The sequence below is a fragment of the Acinonyx jubatus genome, chromosome C2, assembly GCF_027475565.1.
Source record: "Acinonyx jubatus isolate Ajub_Pintada_27869175 chromosome C2, VMU_Ajub_asm_v1.0, whole genome shotgun sequence".
Classification (NCBI taxonomy): Eukaryota; Metazoa; Chordata; class Mammalia; order Carnivora; family Felidae; genus Acinonyx; species Acinonyx jubatus.
In genome coordinates this window covers 34,130,487-34,156,168 of record NC_069384.1, presented here as the reverse complement: position 1 = coordinate 34,156,168, position 25,682 = coordinate 34,130,487, and the positions used below count along the sequence as shown (strand labels likewise).

The following is a 25,682-nucleotide window of genomic DNA, read 5'->3' as shown; positions in this document are numbered from 1 at the left end:
GGACTACTGGAAGGTAAGCTTGCAGGGAGAGCACCTCAACCTGGGCTCCTTACCTATTTACATTTTTTTAATGTTTATTTTTGAGAAAGAGAGACACAGAGAGCAAATGGGGGAGGGGCAGAAAAAGAGGGAAACATAATCAGAAGCAGGCCCCAGTCTCTGACCTGTCAGCACAGGGTCCAATCCGGGGCTCAAACCCACAAACGGTGAGATCATGACCTGAGCCAAAGTCCAACGCTTAACTGACTGAGCCATCCAGGAGACCCACATATTTAGATTCTTAAAGTGTATTTAGATTGTTCCACTGCGTTTTGAAATCTGAGTACTTCTGAGATAAAATGACTTTAGAAGAAGTTTATCTCCAAAAACCTATGGTAAGTATTTTATAATTATGTAATAAATGTTAGGCTCTGCTTTGTGAAGAAAAGAGTTACTATAGCACAATTAAGACTGCTATTTTTAGGAGCACCTGGGTGGCTCAGTTGGTTAAGTGTCCAACTTCAGCTCAGGTCATGATTTCACAGTTCATGAGTTTGAGCCCCACTTCGGGCTCTGTGCTGATGGCTCTCAGCCTGGAGCCTGCTTTGCATCTTGTGTCTCCCTCTCGCTCTGCCCCTCCCCCACCAGAATAAATAAATGTAAAAAAAAAAAAATGAAGGAGGAGGAGGAGGAGGTGGAGTGGAGGAGGAGGAGAAGACTGCTAATTTAGAAACACCTGCCTACGATATCGGCCGCGACTGCACCTATACTCTTCATATAAACAATATGTGTTATATTAAACACTATTGCCTTCTGAAAATCTAGATTTTGATATGATATACCAGGTCACCAACCTCCAAAAAAATCACTGGGAACTGAGTTTCTAATGAGTCTCCCCAGTAGATATTTCACAAGTGTTGTGACTGTTGTTGGAAGAATTACGTGCGACCCCATCAGGAGAGGACTCTTGGAAGTTTGTGTCTAGACTCCTCTGAAGTTTGCCCATGCACCTTTTCCTTTGCTTATTTTACTTTTTATCCTTTTGCTATAATGAATCAGAGCTGTGAGCACAATTATATGCTGAGTCCTGTGTGTCCTCTTAGTGAATCACTGAACCTGGAGGTTCTGGAGAATTCCTCGCATAGCTTTACTCTTATACTTTAAGTTCAGTGATCTGGGATAAATATATTTATGTAATAGGTAAATACAGTGTCTATATCAAGTTGGATGTTTGCATAGTGGAAGAAAAAGCGGGGGAAAGCTATATCTTCATTCCAATTACAATATAAACACTCTATCACCTACTATTTCTCCACTTTGAATTCAGATTTGTGTCTGTGAAAGTGCTCATGTGTATGGTCTGGTTATTTTATAGATTCACATCTCAGTCTTCCTGGTTCTCTGTCTTGTTGATCTCTAAAGTTCTGATTCTGTACAAGCAGTCTGTGTTTTAAAGTTAGTTGCATCAGGATACTGAGTTTACAAAGAGTGAATTAGTCTGTCTAGATTTATCATGTAAGATGATAAGACACACCAAATTGGGACCACAGAACTATTAGGAATATATGTGAGTCCATCCTTCCCCCCCTATTTCCTGAACTAATAGTTCATTTTTTTCTTAATCAACAAAATTTCATTATTTATAAAATAATTATAAGATTTACACAACTAGTTGTTGTTTTTACTGTTCTTAATATCCTAGTTTTAGAAAATGTATATAAACTTGCTTTCCATTTGCTGCCACCAACTTTATTTTTCTGAATGTATTTCCTGAGATTGTGTTAATACAAAATAAAACTCTCTAGATTTTATTTCTTTACTGTTTTTGTTCTAGTTTGGTTTCCTATAAAATTTTGTATATCTCTTTTCTGTCTCTACAGATAACACATCTATTTTATGCTTCATCCATGATTTATAAAACATAACAAAATAAATTATTTTTAAAGCACTACAAATTTGATTTATTCCTGTCTAACTTTGCAGTGATTTTTTTTCCCCCTAGGATTGTTGATGTTGTTTAGACATTGTCTCAGGAGATTGAGAGAAGAGTTTGCACATGTGCAGAGGAGAGGCAGAGAGAAAGGAAGAGAGAGAGAATCCCAAGCAGGCGCCATACTGTAAGCATGGAACCAGATGTGGGGCTGGAACTCATGAACTGTGAGATCGTGACCTGAACAGCAAACCAAGAGTCAGACGTTTAACCGACTAAGCCACCCAGGTGCCCCAGGTTAAGAGCATTTTAAACTCTAAAGTATAGAATTTAGGGCACCTGGGTGACTCAGTCAGTTAAGCATTGGACTTCAGCTCAGGTCATAATCTCACGGTCCGTGAGTTTGAGCCCCGTGTGGGGCTCTGGGCTGTCAGTACAGAGCCTGGAGCCTGCTTCGGATTCTGTATCTCCTTCTCTCTCTGCCCCTCTTCTACTCACACTCTGTCTCTATCTCTCAAAAAATGAATAAATGTTAAAGAAAAAATTAAAAAATAAAATAAAATATAGAATTTAGTTCTTTTTTTAACCTATTAGATTTTGTTAATTTAGATGCTCCATTGTCATTTCTTTTCAGATTATCACAGGGAATTCTTTTCCTGTTCATCCATGCCAAGAATCTGTCTAATCATGTAGTAACAACTAAGTTTGTCTTTTTCTTTTAATATGTTATGTGGAGTTTTATTACTGTTTTCGGTCAAGAAAAGAATAAATAGTATAGTAACAGGAACCAATAGGCCATTTAATAATGCTGCCCTTAATCAACTTTGTGATATTGGGCAATGCTTTCTTTTCAGTTATGAAATTCACATCACCTCCCTTTTTCATTTTTATTGGATTGCACTATTATTGTCTTTTTTCTTTTATCTTTGTAGATACTAGGACACAGATTTTACATTTGAACCTGTGTCTACCTAGAAAACACTCAGTCGGTAGTATTTATATTAGAAATTGACAGCAATGGTCTACAAACCCAAGCCAGTGATATAAATCAGTAAATAGGGCTGGTACTAGAAAATACAGAGTAGTAAAGACTGGAAAGAGCTGGGAGTAACATGTTCCATCTCCAGGCATTCAAAGTAAGAACTTGAAGGACTCTGCAAGGCAACAGAATAGTAGTGCATGACAGACAAGGCCCAGGGACAGCTTGCGATCTTTGGGTTGCATATTCGTATCTTCATACATCTACCCAAGGTATATAGCATTTAAACAGGTTTTTGTTTCTACTTTGGGGTATTTTTGACTAAAAATATCTTTCAGTTTACCTTTATGACTAAAATATACATTACAAGTTGAATAGCCAAATTAGAAAAGTATATCCTTTTCAAAATATTGTTTACAAAGTGTTAATGATTGCAAATTGCTTCACATCCTCTTTCTGAGGTATTCCTATAGCAACTTGGTTGAAAAGTATAGACATGCTTCCTTTCCATTTTAATGTGAACCAAAATGGCTCTAAAAATCAAGTTTGTTAATTTAAATAAAACTTCAAAAAGTGTATAGAAATTAGTCCTATGCAAAATAGAGTAATTTTGATCTCATTCAGGTGTAGAATACCTCTTTGTTTTTATTAATTTCTTTTTGTTGAACATTTTGTCTTTGTTTTTGTTTTTGTTTTTTACTTAACTCCGAAATGAATATGCATTTGTAGAAACATTAGCAAATTCTACCTTCATCATGGCTTGGACCTAGCAATCTAAAACCTCCTGGCTATCTTTCATATCTACCAGATTACATGTATTTCTGGTTTTTTTTCATTTTTTTTTTAACTTTCAGTAAGTTCTCAGAACTCAAAGTAGCTTATTTAAAGCACTTAATTACTACCAACACTCATCTTTCCCCAAAGTTTGGATTTACTGTTCCGAAGTTGATTGTGATGACTTAATCTCCACTTATGTCAGATTGCTCTTTAATATATGGACAGTTAAAAAAAAATACATAAATTTTAACTGGGTTAAAGATTTGTGTTCACTATAACTGCTTTGTCATTAAGCTAAATGAGGTATTAAAGTCTTAAAACCAGAGTTATAATAAGATAAAGAACTCAACCATAACTGTATGACTAAAGAAAGTACTAATTGATGATGCCTTCTTTTCAGTTGTCCGAAATAGGCTTGTTTCGTGTGGTGTTTTTAATTGAGTTATAACAGTTCTTTGTTTTCCTTCTGTTTTTATGGTTGTAGGATTGTAACTAGTAAAACTTTTTACTTTATTATATATGTGTGTGTTAGTAATTAGATTTCTTTTTCTTTACTCTCACAAAACAATACTCTAGTAAATGTGATATTGGTTATCATGTAGTTGACTTTAAGTCTTTTTTTTTTTTTCTTGATGTATCTGTTTCAAATTGTAGACGGAGGAAATATTTTAAGCAGACAACCATTGAAGGCAGTTTTTCTTTTTTTTTCAAATTTATTTTTTATTTTTTTATTTTTTTTCAATATATGAAGTTTATTGTCAAATTGGTTTCCATACAACACCCAGTGCTCGTCCCAAAAGGTGCCCTCCTCGATACCCATCACCCACCCTCCCCTCCCTCCCACCCGCCATCAACCCTCAGTTTGTTCTCAGTTTTTAAGAGTCTCTTATTGAAGGCAGTTTTTCTAATGATAATGACATTATATTTTCTGAAAGGAAGAACTATGTACTGGATGTATTACATGAAAAATCTTGAAAATTTAGAGATGAGTAATAGATTTTTTTCATTGTTGTTGTTGTAAGCATTACTATGGAGTAATCACTGTAGGGTTACTGAGGACATAGGTATGAACAAGAGAGCCCCTGCACTTTGGACCCAACTTAGACATTTTTTTCTCATTTTTCATAGGTATTAAGTGATTTTGCAACTATCGAAATTTAATAATCCTTAGAATGAATTTCATCAAACAAATGTGATAAATATTAGTGGTTTTCTGTTTTTTAAGTGATATATTTCTTTGAACATCATGATTCCTAAGATAGAAATTTATAATTAATACTCTTAGCAAACTGTATAACAATTAAAGAAACCACAATAAACAATGTGTTTAAGTATATTTTTTTCTAATACTATAGCTGGGAAGTTTTAAGATTCCTTCTGTCAAACATAAGATGGTGGTTAGAAGAATATGGCTTTGATGGATTTCGTTTTGATGGCGTTACGTCCATGCTCTATCATCACCATGGAATGGGTAGGTAAACTGATATATTACAGATGCAAATAATGATTTTTGTTTTTTTACTGGTAGATTAAAACCAGCTTTGGGGTTCAGTTTCAGAGCTTCCAATGACCATTAGTGTTAGCTTGATTTTTATTAGTTCCAATGTGTATGTCTTTTCTCTAGAGACTTCTGATCCCTTTTTGGCAAGAGGTCAGAAATAAATACATTTTATAAGTAAATAAAAGATAATACTTTCTGTGAAATATATCTACTTAATATGCTATCCTTACTATGTAGCTTTCTTTTAAATATGTTTCATTCATTTATTTTTTTTTCTATTCATATGTAATTAACATACAGTGTTAGATTAGTTTCAGGTATACAAAACAATGATTCAACAATTCTGTACATTATTCAGAATTCACCCGTTCCCACACATACCTCCCCTCTGGCAACATCAGTTTATTCTGTGTATTTAAGAGTCTGGTTTTTGGTTTATCCCTTTTTTCTTTGTTCATTTGATTTGTTTCTTAAATTCCACATAGGAATGAAATCATATGATATTTGTCTTTCTCTTACTGAATTATTTCACATAGCATTATACCCTTTAGGCCCATCCATGTTGTTGCACATGGCAAGATTTCATTCTCTTTTATGGCTGAGTAATATTCCATTGTTTGTATGTATATATGTATATATATTCACAACTTATTTATCCATTCTTCTCTGGGTAGACACTTGGGTTGTTTTATATTGTGGCTATTGTAAATGATGCTGCAATAAACATTGGGGTGCGTATATCTTTTTAATTAGTGTTTTTGTATTGTTTGAGTAAATACCCAGTAGTGGAATTACTGGATCATATGGTGGTTCTGTTTTTAATTTGGGGGTGGGGGGGCAATGTGGAATCCTCCATACTGTTTTCCACAGTGGCTGCAACAGTTTACATTCCCAACAACAGTGTACAAGGGTTCCTTTTTCTCCACATTCTCGCTAATACTTGTTATTTCTTGTGTTTTTTATTTAGCCATTCTGACAGGTATGAGGTGATATCTCATTGTGATTTTGATTAACATTTTCTTGATGATTAGTGATGCTGAACATCTTGTCATGTGTCTGTTGGCCATCTGTATGTCTTCTTTGAAATAATGTTTATTCATGTCCTCTGCCTATTTTTAAATAGGATTATTTGTTTTTTTGAGGTTCAGTTGTATAAGTTTTTTTATATTTTTGGGATATTTAACTCTTTACCAGACACATCATTTGCAAATATCTTCTTCCATCCAGTAGGTTGTCTTTTTGTTTTGTTAATGGTTTCCTTCACCGTGAAAAGCCTTTTATTTTGTTGTAGTCCCAGTAGTATAATTTTGCTTTTGTTTCCTTGCCGAAGAAGACCTATCTAGAAAAATGTTTCTATGTCTAATGTCAAAGAGATTACTGCCTATGTTTCTTTCTAGGAATTTTATGGTTTCAGATCTCACATTTTGGTCTTTAATCTATCTTGAGATTATTTTTGCATATGATCTAAGAAAGGAGTCCAGTTTCATTTTTTTTTTGCATGTAGCTGTTGAGTTTTCCCAGCACTATTTATTGAACACACTGTCTTTTTCCCACTGAATATCCTTGCCTTCTTTGTCATAGACTAATTGACCATAAAAGTCTGGGTTTATTTCTGGACTCTCTATTTTGTTCCATTGATCTCTGTGTTCATTTTGGTGCCAGCACTGCTATGTTTTGATTACTACAGCTTTGTGGTATACCTTGAAATGGGAGATTGTGATAGTTTCAGTTTTGTTTTCCTTTTTCAAGATTGCTTTGGCTATTTGGGGTAATTTGTGGTTTTATATAAATTTTAGGTTTTATTCTAGTTCTATGAAAAATGCTATTGATATTTTGATAGGAATTTCATTGAATTTGTAGATTGCTTTGGATAGTATGGGCACCTTAGCAATATTGTTTCTCCCAATCCATAAGCACGGTATAGCTTTCCATTTGTTTATGTCATCTCTAATTTCTTTCATCAGTGTTTTATAGTTTTCAGAGTACAGGTCTTTCACCTCCTTGATTACGTTTATTCCTAGGTATTTTATTCTTTTTACTGCCACTCTAAATGGGATTGTTTTCTTAATTTCTCTTTCTATTCATTATTGGTATATGGAAATTTAACAAATTCCTGTATATTAATTTTGTATCCTGCGATTTTACTAAATCCAGTTTTCAGTTCTAATAGTTTTTTGTGTTTCTATATATAGCATCATGTCATCTGCAAATATTAAAAGTGGTGAAAAACTGAGAGCTTTTCCCCTAAGATCAGGAACAAGACAGGAGATTCACTCTCACTACTTTATTCAACACAGCACTAGAAGTCCTAGTGAAAGAAATAAAATATTTTTAAGCAAACAGTTTATTGCAGCACCCATAGGATGTTAACATGACAGCAATTGTAATGAGAAAAAAATAACAACAACAAAAAATAAATGAGAACCTTTGTGAATGTGTGGATTCATTTGCATATTAAACACTGTAGAAAATATGTATATTTTAGATAGAGGTGTTCACAGTTAAAATTTAATTATAAATGAATTTGTAATTAAAATCATTGATCAGAGACCTTCAGTTTAAAAGTTGTGCAAAGAGGGGCACCTGGATGGCTCTTCAGTTAAGTGTCCAACTTCGCCTCAGGTCATGATCTCATGGCTGGTGAGTTCGAGCCATGTGAGCCATGTGTCAGGCTCTGCTGATAGCTCAGAGCCTGGAGCCTGCTTTAGAGTCTGTGTCTCCCTCTCTCTCTCTGCTCCTCCCCTGCTTGTAGTCTGTCTTTCTCTTTCTTTCCAAAATAAATAAAACATTAAAAAAAAATTTATTTTCGCAAAGAAATGGGATCACAGAATCCTAATCGCTTAGTAGATAACATGGAGAATAATTATTATTTTTTAATGGCCAAATATTACCAAGCAACAACCAGTCTGAAACAAGGACTTTGTAAATTTTGAAAAGTGGCTGCCAAGAAATGAAGCTGTATTCAGAGTGTGTTGCTATCTGCTCTTAATCTTGCATGGTGCTGCCCCCATGAAATGTTTCTAGGAAAGAAGTTGTATCTATTAAAACATGATAGATTTCACTGATATCTTCCAGTTTGGAGAGAAGCTGACTTAAGGAATGAAAAAGGAAAACATGGCAAAATTTAAGAAGGAGTCTCTCCTAGATTACAACACCTTCTAGATTACATATGCAACTCCTGCATTTCCTTGTAGAACCTCTCTCTTCTGAGGCCTTGGTATCTTCCAAGGAATTGTGGAGTTAGGGAAATGAATTGGGGGGAAAAATGAGGCAAAGTAATTAACATCAAGACACAAAGTGTTTAATTTATAAAATTCAGTGATAAAAAGAAGTTCAGCATATGACATCTTAGGAAGAAAAAGCAATTTACCTGTATAGATGAAAACAATGGCTGAACTCATACTATTCTATTGCTAACAGCAATGTCTACAAAATCCTTAGGGAAACAAAGTTTAACTCGAAAATTGATAATTGAATTTGTCATTCAGGTATAAATTTGAAAGAGCTTGATGAATAAAACTTCCAGAAAATACCATATAGTGATGGAATCCAGCAAACTGAAAAAACAATGAGTCAAAATAAAAAATTTGATGTAGGGAAGCAGGGCGGGGGGAGGTTGGGGGAAAGGCAGGTGTTGAACACTAATTGGATTTAATGAAAAATGAGTAACAATTCAAAGAATAGAAAGCAAATAGTATAACCCCAATAAGTGATACATACTATAAGCAACCAAAATTAGGATGTGGGGAAAGAGAAGGTAAAAGGAAGTTGGAGGATGTTAAAATCTTTTTGTCATCATAGGAAATCTGTATGGCATAAATTGAAGCACATATTTAAAATAATATAAACATTTTGTCTCAATTTTATGATGGTTTTCATATTTGCTTTTCTTTACTTCACAGGAATCTCTTGACATGCAAAAAATATATATACCTATAAGTTGAAATCTAGAATTCCCTTTGGTATCATTTCATGTTTTTCCTTCAAAATTATGTTAAAATTAAATTCAAATTTTCAATTAAAGTGCTTTGTTTGCTTTTGAAAAGCAAAAATTGATTTGCAGGATTATCTGAATTCTGAATGTTTGATACGGAGTACTTTTCTAAGTCAGAACATATATTTGCTAATGATAATATTATGTGCTATTAAGGCTCATTACACTTTGCTATGATAACAAAACTGATCTCAGTAGACTAATTGGTGGGGGCATTTGTGCTGAGTTGAGACTTGCATGTTAACATAATGCATCTGTATCGATTTTCTGTTCTCTAGGTCAAGCTTTTTCAGGTGATTACCATGAATATTTTGGACTTCAAGTTGATGAAGATGCCTTGATTTATCTCATGTTGGCAAATCATTTGGTTCACACATTGTATCCCGATTCTATAACAGTAGCTGAGGTAAAGCCATAATGATCTCTACCCTCTGAACCCCTTTAATATAGAACATTTTGTTGGCATACAATATTTGAATGATTAATCTCATGTTGTCAATAATTGCATAACTGAAATTGGACCCTGACCGTAGTGCAGCTATCTTGTATGGGTGGCACATTATTTAGAATTCAGTGTTTTTCTATTAGGAGATAGTGTGCACTAATTACTTGTCATCATTCCATCGTTAAAAAAGAAAATGCCAATGGTTAGAAAGTAAAATATCCTAATCAGTGGACAGGTCCTTCCACCGTGAGACCTTCAGCAGAGAAAAGAATTGAATATTAATGTGTGTCTGCTTATTTATTTATTTTTTCATTCCTGGTTTAATCATTAGAGATGGCATGGATCGCTGCCTGCAAGCTTCTCTGAAGTCTCTCTTGTTCTGATGCGATTACCTTTCTTGTTTACGTTATTGCTCTTGGATTGCCAAATGTTCACTAGTTATTCATGATTACTGAAGGTTCATGATTAACTGTCCCAAAGCTGCACTGTAATGATATAATTCGGTATATGCATAATTGACAATTCCCCTCTTGGTGATAAATGTGATAAATTAAGAAGTTTGTTAAATGCTTATGCTAATTTAGATTTAGTTCTAAAATCCCTCTGGTTTTCTGAGTCCTCTTACTAGAAATTATTATTAAAATTGAATTTAGTATGTTAAAACTGTTCTGTAAAAAGTGTGGCGGTTGGCATATAAAAATAGCAAGAATATCATTAGAAGAGTCAGAGTTCAGTTGTATTTTCACATTGTTGGCATTTAGTTCATGGGCATGAAATGTGGTAATGACAGCCTTCTTCCTGTGGTATTTATTATTTGTATAGACTTATTTCTATCCATGTCTTCTCAAAACCCCGAATCTTCAACTAGGTGGAATGATTCCTTGTTTATCTCTGGATAGAGAACAGTTACCTCCTTTAGACATTTTGCCTTCTAAATATGTTCTAGGACCAGAGCAGTGGATCCTACATTTCTGAATAAATTTTTATATAGAATTTTAAAACACGCAATTATAATACCATTTTGATTATCCTGTATTATTCCACACTCCCTACCTACTTAAATTCGGTCATATCTTACAAATCTTGCTAATACTTTATGCACTGAATATGTTTTAATGTCAGAGTGTATTTTAAACTTTTATTTTGTCTTTTATATAGTTTTATTTTATCTGTCAAACATCAAAAAAGTTTGTCGATTATGTTTATGGCAATTCAAAGCAGAGATAGTTTAAGTGAAAAATTACTATAAACAATTAATGACAGCACAAATCAAAATTGGGTACTGACGAAAAAGAAGCAATTATTTAATACATGAAATGTAAAATTGTTACATTGATCTCTCCGTTCATTTCAAGTAAAATAGTTTCATCATCTAGGGAGCCCTTGTCTGATTATCAGTGTTTCTACCAATGAAACTTTGAGACTTTAGTCTACTTTATATTACTTGGTTTTAGATTTTTTTTTTAACAAGATGTGTCTTCAATTTATTCTGCTTAAATTGAAAACTACTTCAATTTCAGTACATCACTTTTCTGTCTAGTGGGAGTCTCTTCAAATGTGAAATTGATCCTCATGAACTTTTTTTTTTTTTAAGAAAGGAATATGGTGTAACAAATAAGTAATGCAATTTATATAAAGTCCTATAGTAGAAATTTAAATTTATTTACAATGATAGTTATTGAAATTGAAACCTTTTTTTCCTAGAATATACCTACCATTTCCCATGGTTCTATTTGGTATATTAATTAAAATATTTTTTTGATTGAGGTTTTCTCTCCCTTTGGCATAGTCATAAGTGATCCTTAAATATAAAAATAAAAACTATTTTAACTTTATTTGGAACACATAATCATTTTTATATTTTATGTTGGCAGGTATCAACTTTTTTATATTTAAAATATATTTATTTTAGTGGCCTTTATGTTTACCTTTTTTTTTCTTTTTAAGATTTTTAAAAGGATAGTCATTAACTCTCCTCTTTCAAAAGAGAACCGCAAATATCTCACATATATTAATGGAGTAGCTTTCTAAGGATTCAGTTTTAGAAGTCAAGACCAAGTGGTGTCCAAATATGTTTCTTAGCAGATTCTATTTCCTATCAAAGTATTTCCTAAAACTACCTTTAGAGCAAATATAGAAGGCACCTTAATGTTTCTTGAGAAAAAGTATCTTGATCTTTAATACCAGCCTATCACCAGTCTTAGGAAAACTTCGTCTCATGAGAACTCTTCTGTGAAAGCATTTTTGTTTATAATTCCATTGCCTAACACGAGTACCTGGTATTTAAAACATATACAGCCAATGTTTGTAAGGAATCAAGCTAAATACCTACTGTATCAGTGAAAATGTGACCTATGTAATAGATACAACTTCTCTGAAAATGTTTTTTTTTTTCTATTAAGCATGCATCCTTTTCACTTTTTTCTCCTTTTACATTTATAACCTATGAAATATTAAGTAGAACCAAGATTTTATTGACAAATATTTCTTTTTCTTACAGATGTATTCCACTATGCACTATATTTAAGTGTATCTGTCTCCCATTAAAAAGCAATTAATAAAGTATTTGTAAGTCCAGAGAGATTATATATTTCTTTTTTCCACCTTTTCTGTGGGAAGAATTTGGGGATGGTGTTGTAGATGAAAAAGTATTTGAGTTAAATTTCAGAGAGTTCTGAGTGTATAATAGTCTTTTTAGAAAGTAAGGATAATAATACAAGGAAGAGTTTGTGCAGTGACATGCATAGAAAAGCTTGTGACAAGCACAGGGAAGAGTGAATATTTCAAAATGGATGATGTATTTAGTACTTGAAATATAATAGAAATTATGCTGGAAAGATGTAGGCTTCTCCCTTCTGCTTTCTGTGTACTTTAGTTAAAATTGTAACAACTATATGGCATTATCATTTCATGATAATAAGTGTGTATATGTTTATTTAGGTCTTACGTTATGAATCCCAAAGGTCAAATATTCTGCCTTATTTACCTTTAAATTCCTGACAGTGCCTTTATTCATCCACTCATCAAATTTTATTGAGTTCCTGCTTCATGCCAGTTACTCCTACTGCTCTGAATTCTTGGCATATATCAGTGAACACCAACAACACCTTTGCCCCATGGATCCTACATTCTAACAACACATAAGGAGGCAGATAATCAAATAGGAAATTATTTTGTCAGTGTTTAAAGGATGATTGTTGAATTGAATCTTTAGCTTAAGAATTTGAGTGTTCGATTGTTGGCTATCGAAAGCCATTGTTGGGCAGTGATAGCGGGCTGTCTCATAAGCTTTTGTTTTGGCAGCAGTCAGTGTGAAGGGAAACTGGAGATGGGAATTCCTTTTGGGAGCATAATGGTCTCAGCAAGGAGTAATGAAGATTAAATAAGAAGGATGATGGTTGTAGAAATGGAGCAAAGGAGAAGAATTGATTTCAAAGATGTTGTAGAGTTAGAATTGCTAATACATGTCTCACGTGAGACCAGAGTTGCTATTATAATATATTTTACTACATCTGGTTCCTTATCCCATCTTTTTTTTTTTTTTTAACTTCCCAATTATCAGTAATCTAGTGGTGGCATGACAGAGGAGGAAGATACTTTGTTGAAGTGCCTGCCATCTGACCCTATCATTGAGAAACATATCTTTAGAAATCCCTTCACCTGAGTGAGCTTCAGTTTCTGTGTCTTCTAGATGAAGAAGGTCCACTAGATACCCTTTAGATCCATTTCAAGTGTGACTGACTATAGTGAAAGCCATCTTATTGCTTCATTCTTAATATACTAAGTCTTCTATCTCATCAGAAGCTAGATGCTCACAAAATATGCTCCATGTCAGTACTTTATGCAGAGAGCAAGTACAGCAGATATATGCCACATGTATTTTTGTGTTTGAAAGCAAGAGCTAAGTGTTCATACAGTGGCTCAAAAGTAAGTCTAAGATACTATGTTTTAGCAGTAATCGTTTTACTATTTTCTGTTCTCTTTGTCATACGAAGGAAAAGAAAAAAATGAAAAAAATGCCTCATGAGATTGAAGTTGTCCTGCAGTGAAAAGAATTACACAAAAACTTAGTGGGAAATGAAATCTCCCATTATAGTTTTAACTACTTTTACAATTATGCTACCAAAACACTCCAAAAAGATATGCCTCCATTTACTGTTTTTATTTATGGGGCTATTTATTTTATTTATTCTCTACTGTCAAAAGAATATTTCCTAAGAATTTGAACAATGTGAACTGATACTATTGATGACTTTGTTTTAGGATGTGTCAGGAATGCCAGCTCTCTGTTCTCCGATTTCCCAGGGAGGAGTCGGCTTTGACTATCGATTAGCTATGGCAATTCCAGATAAATGGATCCAGGTAAGATTTTATGCATTTTTTTTATGCATTTTTATGCATAGTATTTTTCCAAAATACTATGTATTTTGTTGGTTTATTTTTTATCTCTTTGATTTATTTAACTTGTGATCATTAGTTATAAATGTTATAATCATTATAATTGAAGTATTAAAAAATTTTCTCATTAGTGTGTTGATTCTTATGCTTTTTAATAAGATGTTTCACAAACTTCTAAAAGTTCTAGTTTAAAGTATTCATACTTGTGTTATTTAGGCAAGGAGAAAATATTACTATAACGTGAGCTCTGTATATGAAATTTTGCATTATCATTGCAGTTTTGTGAAACTTCAGTGCTCTCTGTATAAAACACATTCAACTTCATCAAGCATCCATTTCTGCCTGCAATTCATCAATGTAAAAGTTACTCCTTAATTCCCCTTACTTGCTTCATAGTATGTTTTTACCTCAGCAGATTTGGATTCATCCATTCCTTTATTTAACATTTAGAAATCCTTACCGTGTGCCAAGCACTAGGAATGCATAATTGTAGATGACACCTTGCACATTATTTGTAATAAAATTGTATTAAATTTTATTATAGTTAAGTAGCTTCGATTATATTTTGTTTTATTTAATATTTGCCTAAAAGACCATTGTTTTTATATAGACTCAGATTTGACATAGAACACTCTGAGTGGCTATGTCCCTGATGACAGGCTGAATATGCATAAGGAGTCAGCTTTGTATTTGTATCAAATAATCATATTTGTATCAAATAATCAGTTTTCTGATGAGCCCTTTAGTACACCGTGAACTGTAGATATGTTTAACCTTGGATAGAAAAACCGTGGAGCCTGCTCTGAAGGAACTAATTATTGTAATCCTATCTTAACTTTCTTCCCTGTACTCTCCAGGCAATTTGTGCAATACACAACTGTGACATTAAATCTTTACCAACATAATTTTTGCTTCTCCATTTATAATGATTCCTAAACATTATCAAGTCAAAAAAGCAAATGTTTTCCAGAGATGATTAGACTGAAAATCAAAGAAACAAATATGTATTCTAGCTTTAATACCTGGGAAAGTTGCTTTATATCTGTCATTAAAAAAAAAAAAAAAATGGTGTGGTCTTCAATTTTCTCACCTTGGTCTAAAAGTCTTTACCCACCATCTTTTAGGATTTCCAATCTTCCATGCAGACTTTTTTCCCCTCACAAGTGCCAAGTATTACTTTTCTCACCTCCTACTGAAAAGCCTCCATCAGTTTTTGTGCAGATTTAAGAATATTTCAGGGGGTACATCAACCTAGAATTATTCCCATCACTCATAGCCCACAGTGGGTATTTCCTTCTCTTACCAATGATGACATTTTTAAAAAATATTTAATTTAATTTAATTTAATTTAATTTAAATTTAATTTAATTTAATTTAATTTAATTTAATTTACAAAACATTTAGTACCTTGTATGCTCAAGGTACTGTACTAGTTAGTACCTCATACAAGTGGAAAAGTATACTGTCCTATGTTTAGGACCATGATGTCTTCTTAGATTGTGAATTGTCTAAAGGCAGATGTTATCTTCTGTTTTATGTAATTATTTAAAAATCTTTTTGCATCACCAAAGTGGGAACCCTAGTTAGTAAGACAAGAGAAAGTTAAAATAATATTATAAAAAGCTCAGTGATATCCCCTACTTTTGTAATTTGTGCATTTAAAAAAATAATCTCATAATTGACTATTATTTCCTCAAAAGGTACACAGGAATATTAATCTAAATGGTAGCTGTACTCAGAATATATGGCATTCATTGTTATTTCCCCATAGGGTCTGAGTTAAGTCAGAATGCTAAATTTCATTCATGTTTTTGTTGTTCAAAAGCAAATTATTTCTACTTGTATTGTTCAAAATCAGTAGTTTGGAATACCACATTTAATCATATTTAATCATTTACTGAACAAATACTTGCCTATCTAAAATATGCCAAATTTGCTGCAATCCCTTTTATTTTATTTTATCATTTTTATTACCTACCTACCTTTTATTACCGTTTTATGTTAAATTGAAATAAGTGGTTAATTGAATTCATTCATTTATACATTAATTCCACCAAAAATTACTGAGCACTTTGTATTTTTATTATAGAAAGTTTTTTAATTGTAGATTCTCACGCAGTTGTAAGAACAGTTGTGATACAGTGAGAAAACCAGTATTTTCAAGTGGTAACACCTTGCAAAATTATACTGTAGTACCACAACCAAGATACTGACATTGGTATAGTTAAGATATAAAATACTCCATCACCATAAAGTTCCCTCATGTTTTCCCAATCACTTTTTAATCTGTGGCAACCACTAATCTGATCTCCATTTCTGTAATTTTTTTTTCACTTCAAGAATCTGATATAAATGAAATCATACAATATTTAACCTTTTGGGATTGCCGTTTTTCACACAGCAAAATTCTCTGGAAATTCACATAGGTTGTTGCACGTATCAGTAGTGCATTCCTTTTTATTGCTGAATAGTACTCCATAGTATGGATAGACCATACTTTGTTTGATCATTCACCCATTATAGACATCTGGATTGTTTCTGGATTGGGCTATTACAAATAAAGATGCTATAAACACTTGTGTACAGATTTTGTATGGTCATAAAATTTAATTGCTCTAAGATAAATGACAAATAGTGCAATTACTAAATCATATAGTAGTTGGATGTTTAAGTGGATGGATATTTAAATTTTTAAGATACTATGAAACTTGTCCAGAATAACTGTACCATTTTTCATGCCCATTGGGAATGTTGGAGAGATCCACTTTCTGTACATCCTTGCACCTGTTTTAGTTATTCTATAATAGATGTGTAGTGATATCTAACTGTGGTTTTAATTTGCATTTTCTTAGTGGCTTATGATGATGAACATCTTTCATGTGTGTAGTTGCCCTCTATATATCCTCCTTGATAAAATGTCTATTTGTGTCTTTTGACCATTTTCTAATTAGATCATTTGTTTACTCTGGAGTTTTGAGAGTTCTTTATATAATCTAGATTAAACTCTTTTGTTGGATATGAAGTTGGCAAATGTTTTCTCCCAGTCTGTTGCTTAATCTTTTTATCCTTTTCATGTGGACTTTCACAGAGTAAAAGTTCTTTATAATAAATTTGATGAAGGCCAATTTATCATTTTTTTCTTACAGGGACCTTTTTTGGTATCAGGACTAAGAATTCTTTGACTCTCCTATGTTTTCTATTAAACATTTTATACTTGTACTTTTGCACTCGAAGTCCATGGCCCATTTTGAATTAATTTTTGTGCAACAAATGTGTAAGACCTAGTTCCTTACTTCAAGTTTCCTTTTGTTGTTGTTGTTGTTGTTGTGGATTTCCAGCTCTTCCAGCATGATTTCTTGAAAAGTCTATCCTTCCATTGAATTATCTTTGCACATTAGTCAAATTTAAGTGGGCATATTTGTGTAGGTCCATACATTAGTGTCAAATTGTTGCTGTACCTGATTACCACAACAATGTCTTCAAACAACACCAATTAGCCATTATATAGTTCTCAAAGTGCTTTAGGTCACAGATCTGAAATGGGTCTTACTAGGCTAAAATTAAGGTATTGACAAGGCTGCATTTCTTCTGGTGGTCTAGTTCCCTTGCCTTTTCTAAAGGCTTCTAGTTTTCTAAAAGCCACCTATACTCCTTGGCTCATAGCCCCTTCCTCCATCTTCAAAGCCAACAGAGTAGCATCTTCATATTTCTCTATTACTCTGACCACTCTTGCCTCCTTTTTACAAAGGTCCCTGCAATTATATTGGACCCATTCAAGTAATCCCGGATAATCTTCCCATCTCAATGTATTTATCACATTTCTAAAGTCATTTTCCATGTAAGGGAACATATTCACAGGTTCTGGGCATTAGGATGTGAACAACCTATGGGTGACCATTATTCTGCCTAACACAATCTGCTGTCTGGTGCCCAACAATTCACACTGAAATTATGAGACATGGATAAGCACTTCTGACTTCCATAGAACAAAAGTCAACAAAGGAAGATATGAACAGGCCTGAATCCCATTTCTTGTACCAAAATCTGCAGCAGTTTTGCTTTAGTTCCTGTGTAACAAATTTTCACAATCTTGATAACTTAAAACATTACTCACTTGCTACCTCATGGTTTCCTCAGAGGACATCTATCATATTTTACAAGGTTCCACCTCCACTTTAGGACTGCACAGAAATGTGAATATGGGGGAGCAAGAATTATGGGGACCATCTTGGAATTCTGCATATCAGAGTACAGTTGACACTTTGGACGGATTAACGAGCCCATGCAGAAAGAGTGTATTGGGTAGAAGAAAGAGGCTATTTTTAGGAATAACTTTAAGGAGCATCAACTTTATAGGATAGGCAGAGGGGGAGCCTGCAGGATGCCTAGAGAGGTGGGAAAACAAAACAATCAAGAATTTCACTCTAGTAGACTAAGAAGAAAAGCCATTCATGGGAAAGTATAGAGTCAGCACTCAACATGTACAGCAAATATTTGCCTAAGATAGAGAAAATATTACCTAAGAGTTAGTCATTTGCAGTCTTGGCAAGGTCATTTGCATCAAAATGCAGCAGAAACCAGATTGGAGACTGAAGTAGAGAGAGGTGTGTTGTCTGCTAAGATGGTAATTATTTCATGATAATTAGCCTTTAAACTTTCAAGTTGTTTTTTTTTTCTTTAGTTATCACTTTTTTAAAAGAATGGAACAAAACATTATTCCTGCTAAAATTTTCTTTATTCAAACCTAAAAATGTAGCAAGTATATCTCTCCCTTTTGAAAGTTACAGATATATTGCACAATAACACTTCACTGTGGTCATTAATCAAGAGGTAGCAGTTGTTATGGGGGAAAAAAGTTGAAAAAATCCTAAAGTGCACTGATCAAACCATCTGCACAAAAGCAAACACACACACACACACACACATACACACCACATCACTGTCATTTGGACAGTCTGTATAAAATCTGTGATTTTAGTAAATGTTTAACCTAAGATATTTTTGCTATGTGGGTGCACTTGTATCTATATGTCAAATAATTTGGATTTGCAATGGATGCCCTCAGATAGTGATTTAAATAAAGTAAGAACTATAATGGTTTATTCAAATTATTTTCTCTCTTGTATTTAGCTACTTAAAGAGTTTAAAGATGAAGATTGGAATATGGGCAATATTGTATACACACTCACAAACAGACGCTACCTTGAAAAATGCATTGCTTATGCAGAGAGCCATGATCAGGTAAATGAATATGTGTATAAATTAATTGTGTCTCTCTCTGTATTTATTAACATATCTAATACAAAAATATCCAAATACAAATTTCTGAGGTTTAATACAGTTAATATAATTTATAGCTATCTTTATGTGAAAACTGCTCAGACTTAGAAAACATTTAAAAAATATTTTACAGATCTATAAATTCTAGCTTCAAAACGCAGTACTATTTTTACTCAGCAAAACTGTAATTAAAAAATTGTAAATGACAGTTGCAAGTGTTCTCCTACATGTTTTCCTTTGTTGTAACAAGAGGAATATTGGTTCTGATCCAGGTTAATTTTAATTTCAATTTTAGTTTTCCTTCTAGAGGTTTTCTTTTATGCCTTTTGACAAGCTTTCATCATTTTTTTCCTGCAATCACTGAATTCTCTTGCTAAGTAATCACTCTGACCCCTGTTTCTCCGGCTTCAGCCCATCCTTTCTAACTCAGCCTGAGATATTTTCCAAAGAGCCAAGCTCATTTTGTCAACCCACATCTTTTGATTAGATCTTCTTATTCAAGGCCACTTAAATTCTGGCCCAAGCCAAAGTTTCCACCTTTATTCTCTGCTCAACTCTCCAAGCATTTTATTCTTCAGGACTATAAAATTCCCACCCATTCCTGACTAGCTCATCCTTGTTCCAATCAGGTACTTTCCCCACACACCTGAAAATGCCTAGTGTACCTGGGGAGCTCCTATGAAGCCCTCCTGCCCTGACTCTGATGTCATATTCTCCCTGAAGTCTTCATCTAGTTGTATGGGGAAAAATAGTGGCCTCATTCTCCATGCTTTCATCACATTTTAGGCAGAACATTTGTTTCCATTACCTTTATATATCCAGCCTTAGCACTGTGACTGCTCCTAGTAGTCGTTCAATAAACATAAGTAAAGGTAGGAACAAAGGCCATTTAGCTATTTAAAGCCATATTAATCCTTATAAACATAAACAACATGTATGCATTATAAAGGAGACAGTAAACATTTCTGAGATTATTTGCAGTATGTGCATCAAGGAAATTGAAGCTCAAACAATAATCTTGTTATTTTAGCAGAATTTGACCATTTAAGGTAAACAGGTAGATTTTCAGCTGTCTCCTTTAATTATTAAGAAACAGTTAAGTAGACCAGAGGTCAGCTACTAAAGCCCATGTACCAAGTTCTTCTTGCTGCCTGTTTTTGTAAAAGTCATTGATACATGGCCATACTGATTCACTTATGTATTGTCTGTGGCTGCTTTTGAGGCATAATGGTAGATTTAAGTGGTGGAGACTGAGAAAGTGGCCCCAGTGCCTAAAATATGTACTATGCAGTCTTTACAAAAAGTTTGCTGATTCATGATGTAAACGTATATTAAATTTTGTATCTTCCAAATCAGAGCAGTGCTTTCTCTTCAACTTAAATTGCCTGTAAAGCAGATCAAATCAATACTTACCAAAAAAAGGAGAACTAAAATTAAAAAAAAATTTAAAAAAAAACAGGTAATAATAAGTGTGGAGGAACTCTCACCAGATATATAATAATGAAAACTAAAATAAATGCATAAATTCTTTATATTGCAAACTCCTAGCAATTTTAACATATTTGAGCTCCCTAGATATATTTATTTTAGATAAATGAACGAAGAAGTAAATGAATGGGTTAAATAAATTAAGGATGCAACACCTACACTATTTTCGTAGTTTTACTCCCAAAATGTACAGAAAATTATGGATTTACCAAGAATTATTTCATACTTTAAAGACTGATGTAATTCTGCCCGGTATGACAAATTGTCAGTAATGTACAAAGAGATGCAAGTTTTGTATCTCTTTCTAAAAGCAAAAATACATTGAATCTTAAATCTGATAAAATTATAAAGATGTGCATTTATAAGATGAATACTATAGAAAAATCGACATCCTGGTAAAAATCTAATCAGAATTTATCAAAATAATTTTGTAATATAATCATAACTTAAAGAAATAAACCCAGTCACACATAAGAATATAACAAAGCAATTTAAAACAAGTGAAAAGGACAAAATTGTTTAAGAACCAGTATTATCTATTAACTAACGTGTATATCTTCTATGCGTTATCTTCAAACTGTTTTAGCGATGGAGCCTATTTTTGAACTAAGTTTGTACAGCACTCTGAGTTGTATGTCTGATTGAAACTGCATTTTATTGGTACATGTATTAGTCTGCTAGGACCGCAATAACTGAATCCCACAGGACAGTATAAACAACAGACATGTGTTTCTCCCAGCTCTGGAAGTCCAAAATCAAGGTGTCCGCAGGTTTAGTTTTTCCCGAGGCCTCTCCCGGAGGCTTGCAGATGGCCATCTTTCTGTTCCCACGTGGTCTTTCTTCTGTACACTTATCCCTGGTAACCCTTTCTCTTCATATGAGGACACCACTCATTGGGTTAGAGCCTCACTGTTATGACTTCATTTAATCTTGCTTACCTACCTCTTTATAGACCCTCTCTCCAAATATAGTCACATTGGAGGTTAAGACTTCAACATGAATTTGAGGACACAATTCAGTCTGTAACTGTACACATTCCACTTCATATGTTTAGATTTAAAATATTTACCTTTGAGTCAGAGAACAAAGAGTCTACTTTGATAAAGTGAAATAATTTGAACTGGAGTAAGATAGACGACAATTACCATCTAATCAAACTTTCAGAATTCTTGTGCCAGCAGCCGTATTCGGAGCTAATTCTTTCTTGGCCCTCAAAATAAGGACAAGACTGACAGAATGAGTAGATAGTCTTGAAACAGTATTTTAAAGAAAAATCATTTTAATCAAAATAGATTTGAGATTAAAATAGGTTTATAAGTAAAAATATTTTTCTAAAAATGAAAATTATTATAATAGGATAAGGAGATTACAGTTTATGCTCTATTGTATGTTTCACTATAAATTATTTTTGTCAGTAAAAAACATTTTGTGTTAGTTAGCCATTTTTAGCCATAAAATTTTGGATTATTAAGAGGCCTCTCTTCCACTCAGTATGTTTCTGAGTTACCTGCCCCATTTACCAACTGTTATATTTTCATATAAAACAAACTAATTTTGGGGCGTCCGGGTGGCTCAGTCGGTTAAGCATCCGACTTCGGCTCAGGGCATGATCTCGTGGTCCGTGGGTTCGAGCCGCGTCGGTCTCTGTGCTGACCGCTCAGAGCCTGGAGCCTGTTTCAGATTCTGTGTCTCCCTCTCTCTCTGACCCTCCCCTGTTCATGCTCTGTCTCTCTCTGTCTCAAAAATAAATAAAACGTTAAAAAAATTTTTTTAATAAAATAAAACAAACTAATTTTAGATTAGATGGCAGATTCTATGAGAAAACAAATTTTACATTTTAAGAAAAAGCTGTCAACCCTCTGCTGAAGGAGAATAGGGTCCATTTTAGTATATTTATGTACATATTTTATGTATATAAATACATATACATAAATATAAATATATAGAAATGATTTTTAAGAAAATCTTCCATTCTGTGAAAACAAATAAAATGGTAATGCAAACTATTTTTAAAGTTTATTTAGTATTCTCAACAATTATAATAAATGTTTATTCCAATTTCAGAAAACTCGAAGCATCAGTTCAGATATAACAAATATTTAAGCGGCTTATCCTGAGTTTTCACTAAGCTCTTTAAAAATAAAAACCAGTCCTGGAAATAGATGCATTGATCTCTGACCAGCTCACATGATTATACCAGTTCACCTTCAGTGTAGAAAGCAACTATTGGAAAATACATGAAATTAATACTAATTCTAACACCCTCTCCTAGATGGTTTCCCATCCTATGTAATCACATGCTACTCTAGTGCAAATTAAAACTGCTTAGTACCTAGTCTTTGCATTTATCTCAGTGACTTTTATTTCTATAGGCACTAGTTGGGGATAAGACACTGGCATTTTGGTTGATGGATGCTGAAATGTATACCAACATGAGTGTTCTGACCCCGTTTACTCCAGTTATTGATCGTGGAATACAGCTTCATAAAATGATTCGACTCATTACTCATGCTCTCGGTGGAGAAGGCTATCTCAATTTCATGGGTAAGTAAGAGTTGAACACATATCCCATCTGTGTTCAGAATGTTAACTAATATTACATATAACATAAATCACGTAGAATGTTTTGAATTGGCTGTTCAGGTTTAAAATAAAAAATTACAACTTTATTTTTTTAATACACTGTCACATATAAACTGCAGAAATTAAATTACTGTATGATCATTGTTATACTAATATACAATACCAAAGTACAGCGATAGCTGGCACTTTATGTAATGGTTTGTCAACAAGTGGCGTGAACTATTTTTAAAGCTTAGCGTTATTATTCTGAATTTCATCATTTGAGTTTATTTTATTACTTTAGTGTTCACACATATTGAACATAAGAAAGATATCATTGTCATATCATAACATATTCAGCTAAGATTATTGGTCTTTGAGGTAATTGTACACCAGCATGCTTCTATGGTAAATGTGAAAACCAAGACTAAGAATATGTGATGTACAAAAATGAAATGTGTATTTATTTTAAAAATAGGAAGACTATTTTATTAAAATATTTAATATTTTAGTATTAAAAATAGAAGAGTATTTTAAAAATAAGAGTATTCCAAGGTCATTGTTGTCTGAAGGATGTTGAATGCTACAATATAGAAATCAACTAATATTTTCTGTTCTGTTTGGTCAACAACGATTATTTGAGAATTTGAGTTTTAGGAGATTTCATCATTTTTAGACGGGAAGTGTATGTGGGAGGCTGACTTATTTTTCTAAAGTAAAAGCCTTAGCGCTTCAAGTTAATTCATTTCTATCTGGAAATTTTTTATAAGGAACCTCTGGTTGGACTTTTAAAAGTCTCTATTGTTAAATAAATAAATAGTCTCTATTGTTTGCTAACTTGAGGTTAGCAAGCCCAACCCTTTATGCACCAGATTTCACCCGTATGGACTGTACCCTTGGGTGTATTCCTCTCCTCTTAGGATCACAGAAATTTGTTAATATTCCTAAACTGTCTGGAAGTGACCTTCCTGACCTGAGGGACTGCACTGTGTCAGCCATGCCACAGGCCAGGTTTCCTGAGCGGACTTTGCAGGCATGATACCATAAGTAAAATCATCCTCAGTTGCTTAAAAGCAACTGGTCCTCCCTGACTCTGTGAACATTGTCCACAAATATAGCCATCCTAGTAAGAACTTAGTTGCACAATCAATTCATTCAATTATATCCTGAGAAAAAGATAGAATCCATGAACGTATGTAAATAACTGTGTCACCATGTAAGGAGAGCTGAGGTTTTAGTGCGAGATTTTTTTAATGTTTCATTTCATTTATAAAAGCAGTTAATTAAGTTGTTACAGTCTAAGCTTAAATAGAAACTGAGAGGGCTTCCTTGTATGTGTGGAAATGAAACAGTTTTCCAAACAGAGAACCGAAATAAAAGAACATCTCTGAGTTTATGCAGCCAGTCCTATGTCATTAATTCAGTCCTATGTCATTAATTCTAGAAACCCACTGCATTCAAGAACTCTAGTAACCTGACTCAGTTTACTGCTTTAGTCTGGAAATTGTGTAAGCATTGTCAACTAAGAGGCTGTACCTTTGAGTAGAGAGTGTCAGTAGTTTGAAGTACTTAATAAAGTCCTTTACCTGAGACTATCCTTCTTTGCCAAAGACAGTTCTAGCCTGAAGTGCATAACAGAACCTTCAGGCAAATTTCAGAGTAAAATGGTCTATCCACAGATGATGGAGCTTAATGGTCCTAGTTAAATAAATGTTGATAACTTTTAAATAAGAAAGGTCTGATGCAAATTCGTAATAAGAATGATTTCCTCTGACTCTTGGTGTATATTCCATAATGGTAAAAATGGGTCTTGGACAGCCAGGACATTAACAAATCTCAGTAACTCATAAGCTTTGTGAAATATATATTCCTCCTAAGACAGGCTGAGCATCTGTTCTGTTTTGGAAACTCTTCCCATAGTAACAATAAAGAAACATAATTGTTTCTAACACCTCTTTCTATAAGGCCTATAAAGTGAGCATATTTGTGGTATCAAATCTAATCTGGAAATTATTCTTTGATGTAGAACTAAGATCTTTGACGTTTTATTCTTGTGTCCTTAAAACAAATGGCTTCTAATGTTTAACACCAGTATACACCTATTTTTTTTTATTCCATCTGTCTTATTATCTTATCTAAATCTAGCATTTCTGTGCAAACTTTAAAATCAATAATCTCCGAGTAGCTCTATAATTTCTGATTATTGATGTTGTTTTATGAAATCTTTCCCTATGAGCTATCATGACTTCAAATATTTTCTTTTTCCATTTCCTGATCATGTCACTGTCCTGCTTAATGGCTTCAATGACTAGTGCCCTCCAGCTGACCTGTAAGTCTCGCATGAATGGT

General features: G+C 33.4%; 1 protein-coding gene across 3 annotated transcripts in view; it reads left to right on the top strand.

The window, feature by feature from the left end:
• GBE1 (1,4-alpha-glucan branching enzyme 1) overlaps positions 1-25,682 on the top strand; it is a 277,101-nt gene that overhangs the window by 173,713 nt on the left and 77,706 nt on the right. For all 3 annotated transcript variants that reach the window (XM_053220694.1, XM_053220693.1, XM_053220695.1), the window contains exons 8-12: positions 5,021-5,136; positions 9,439-9,566; positions 13,869-13,967; positions 19,134-19,244; positions 23,144-23,315. In XM_053220694.1, the coding sequence (XP_053076669.1) occupies positions 5,021-5,136; positions 9,439-9,566; positions 13,869-13,967; positions 19,134-19,244; positions 23,144-23,315 (626 nt within the window). The remainder of the gene's footprint in view (positions 1-5,020; positions 5,137-9,438; positions 9,567-13,868; positions 13,968-19,133; positions 19,245-23,143; positions 23,316-25,682) is intronic.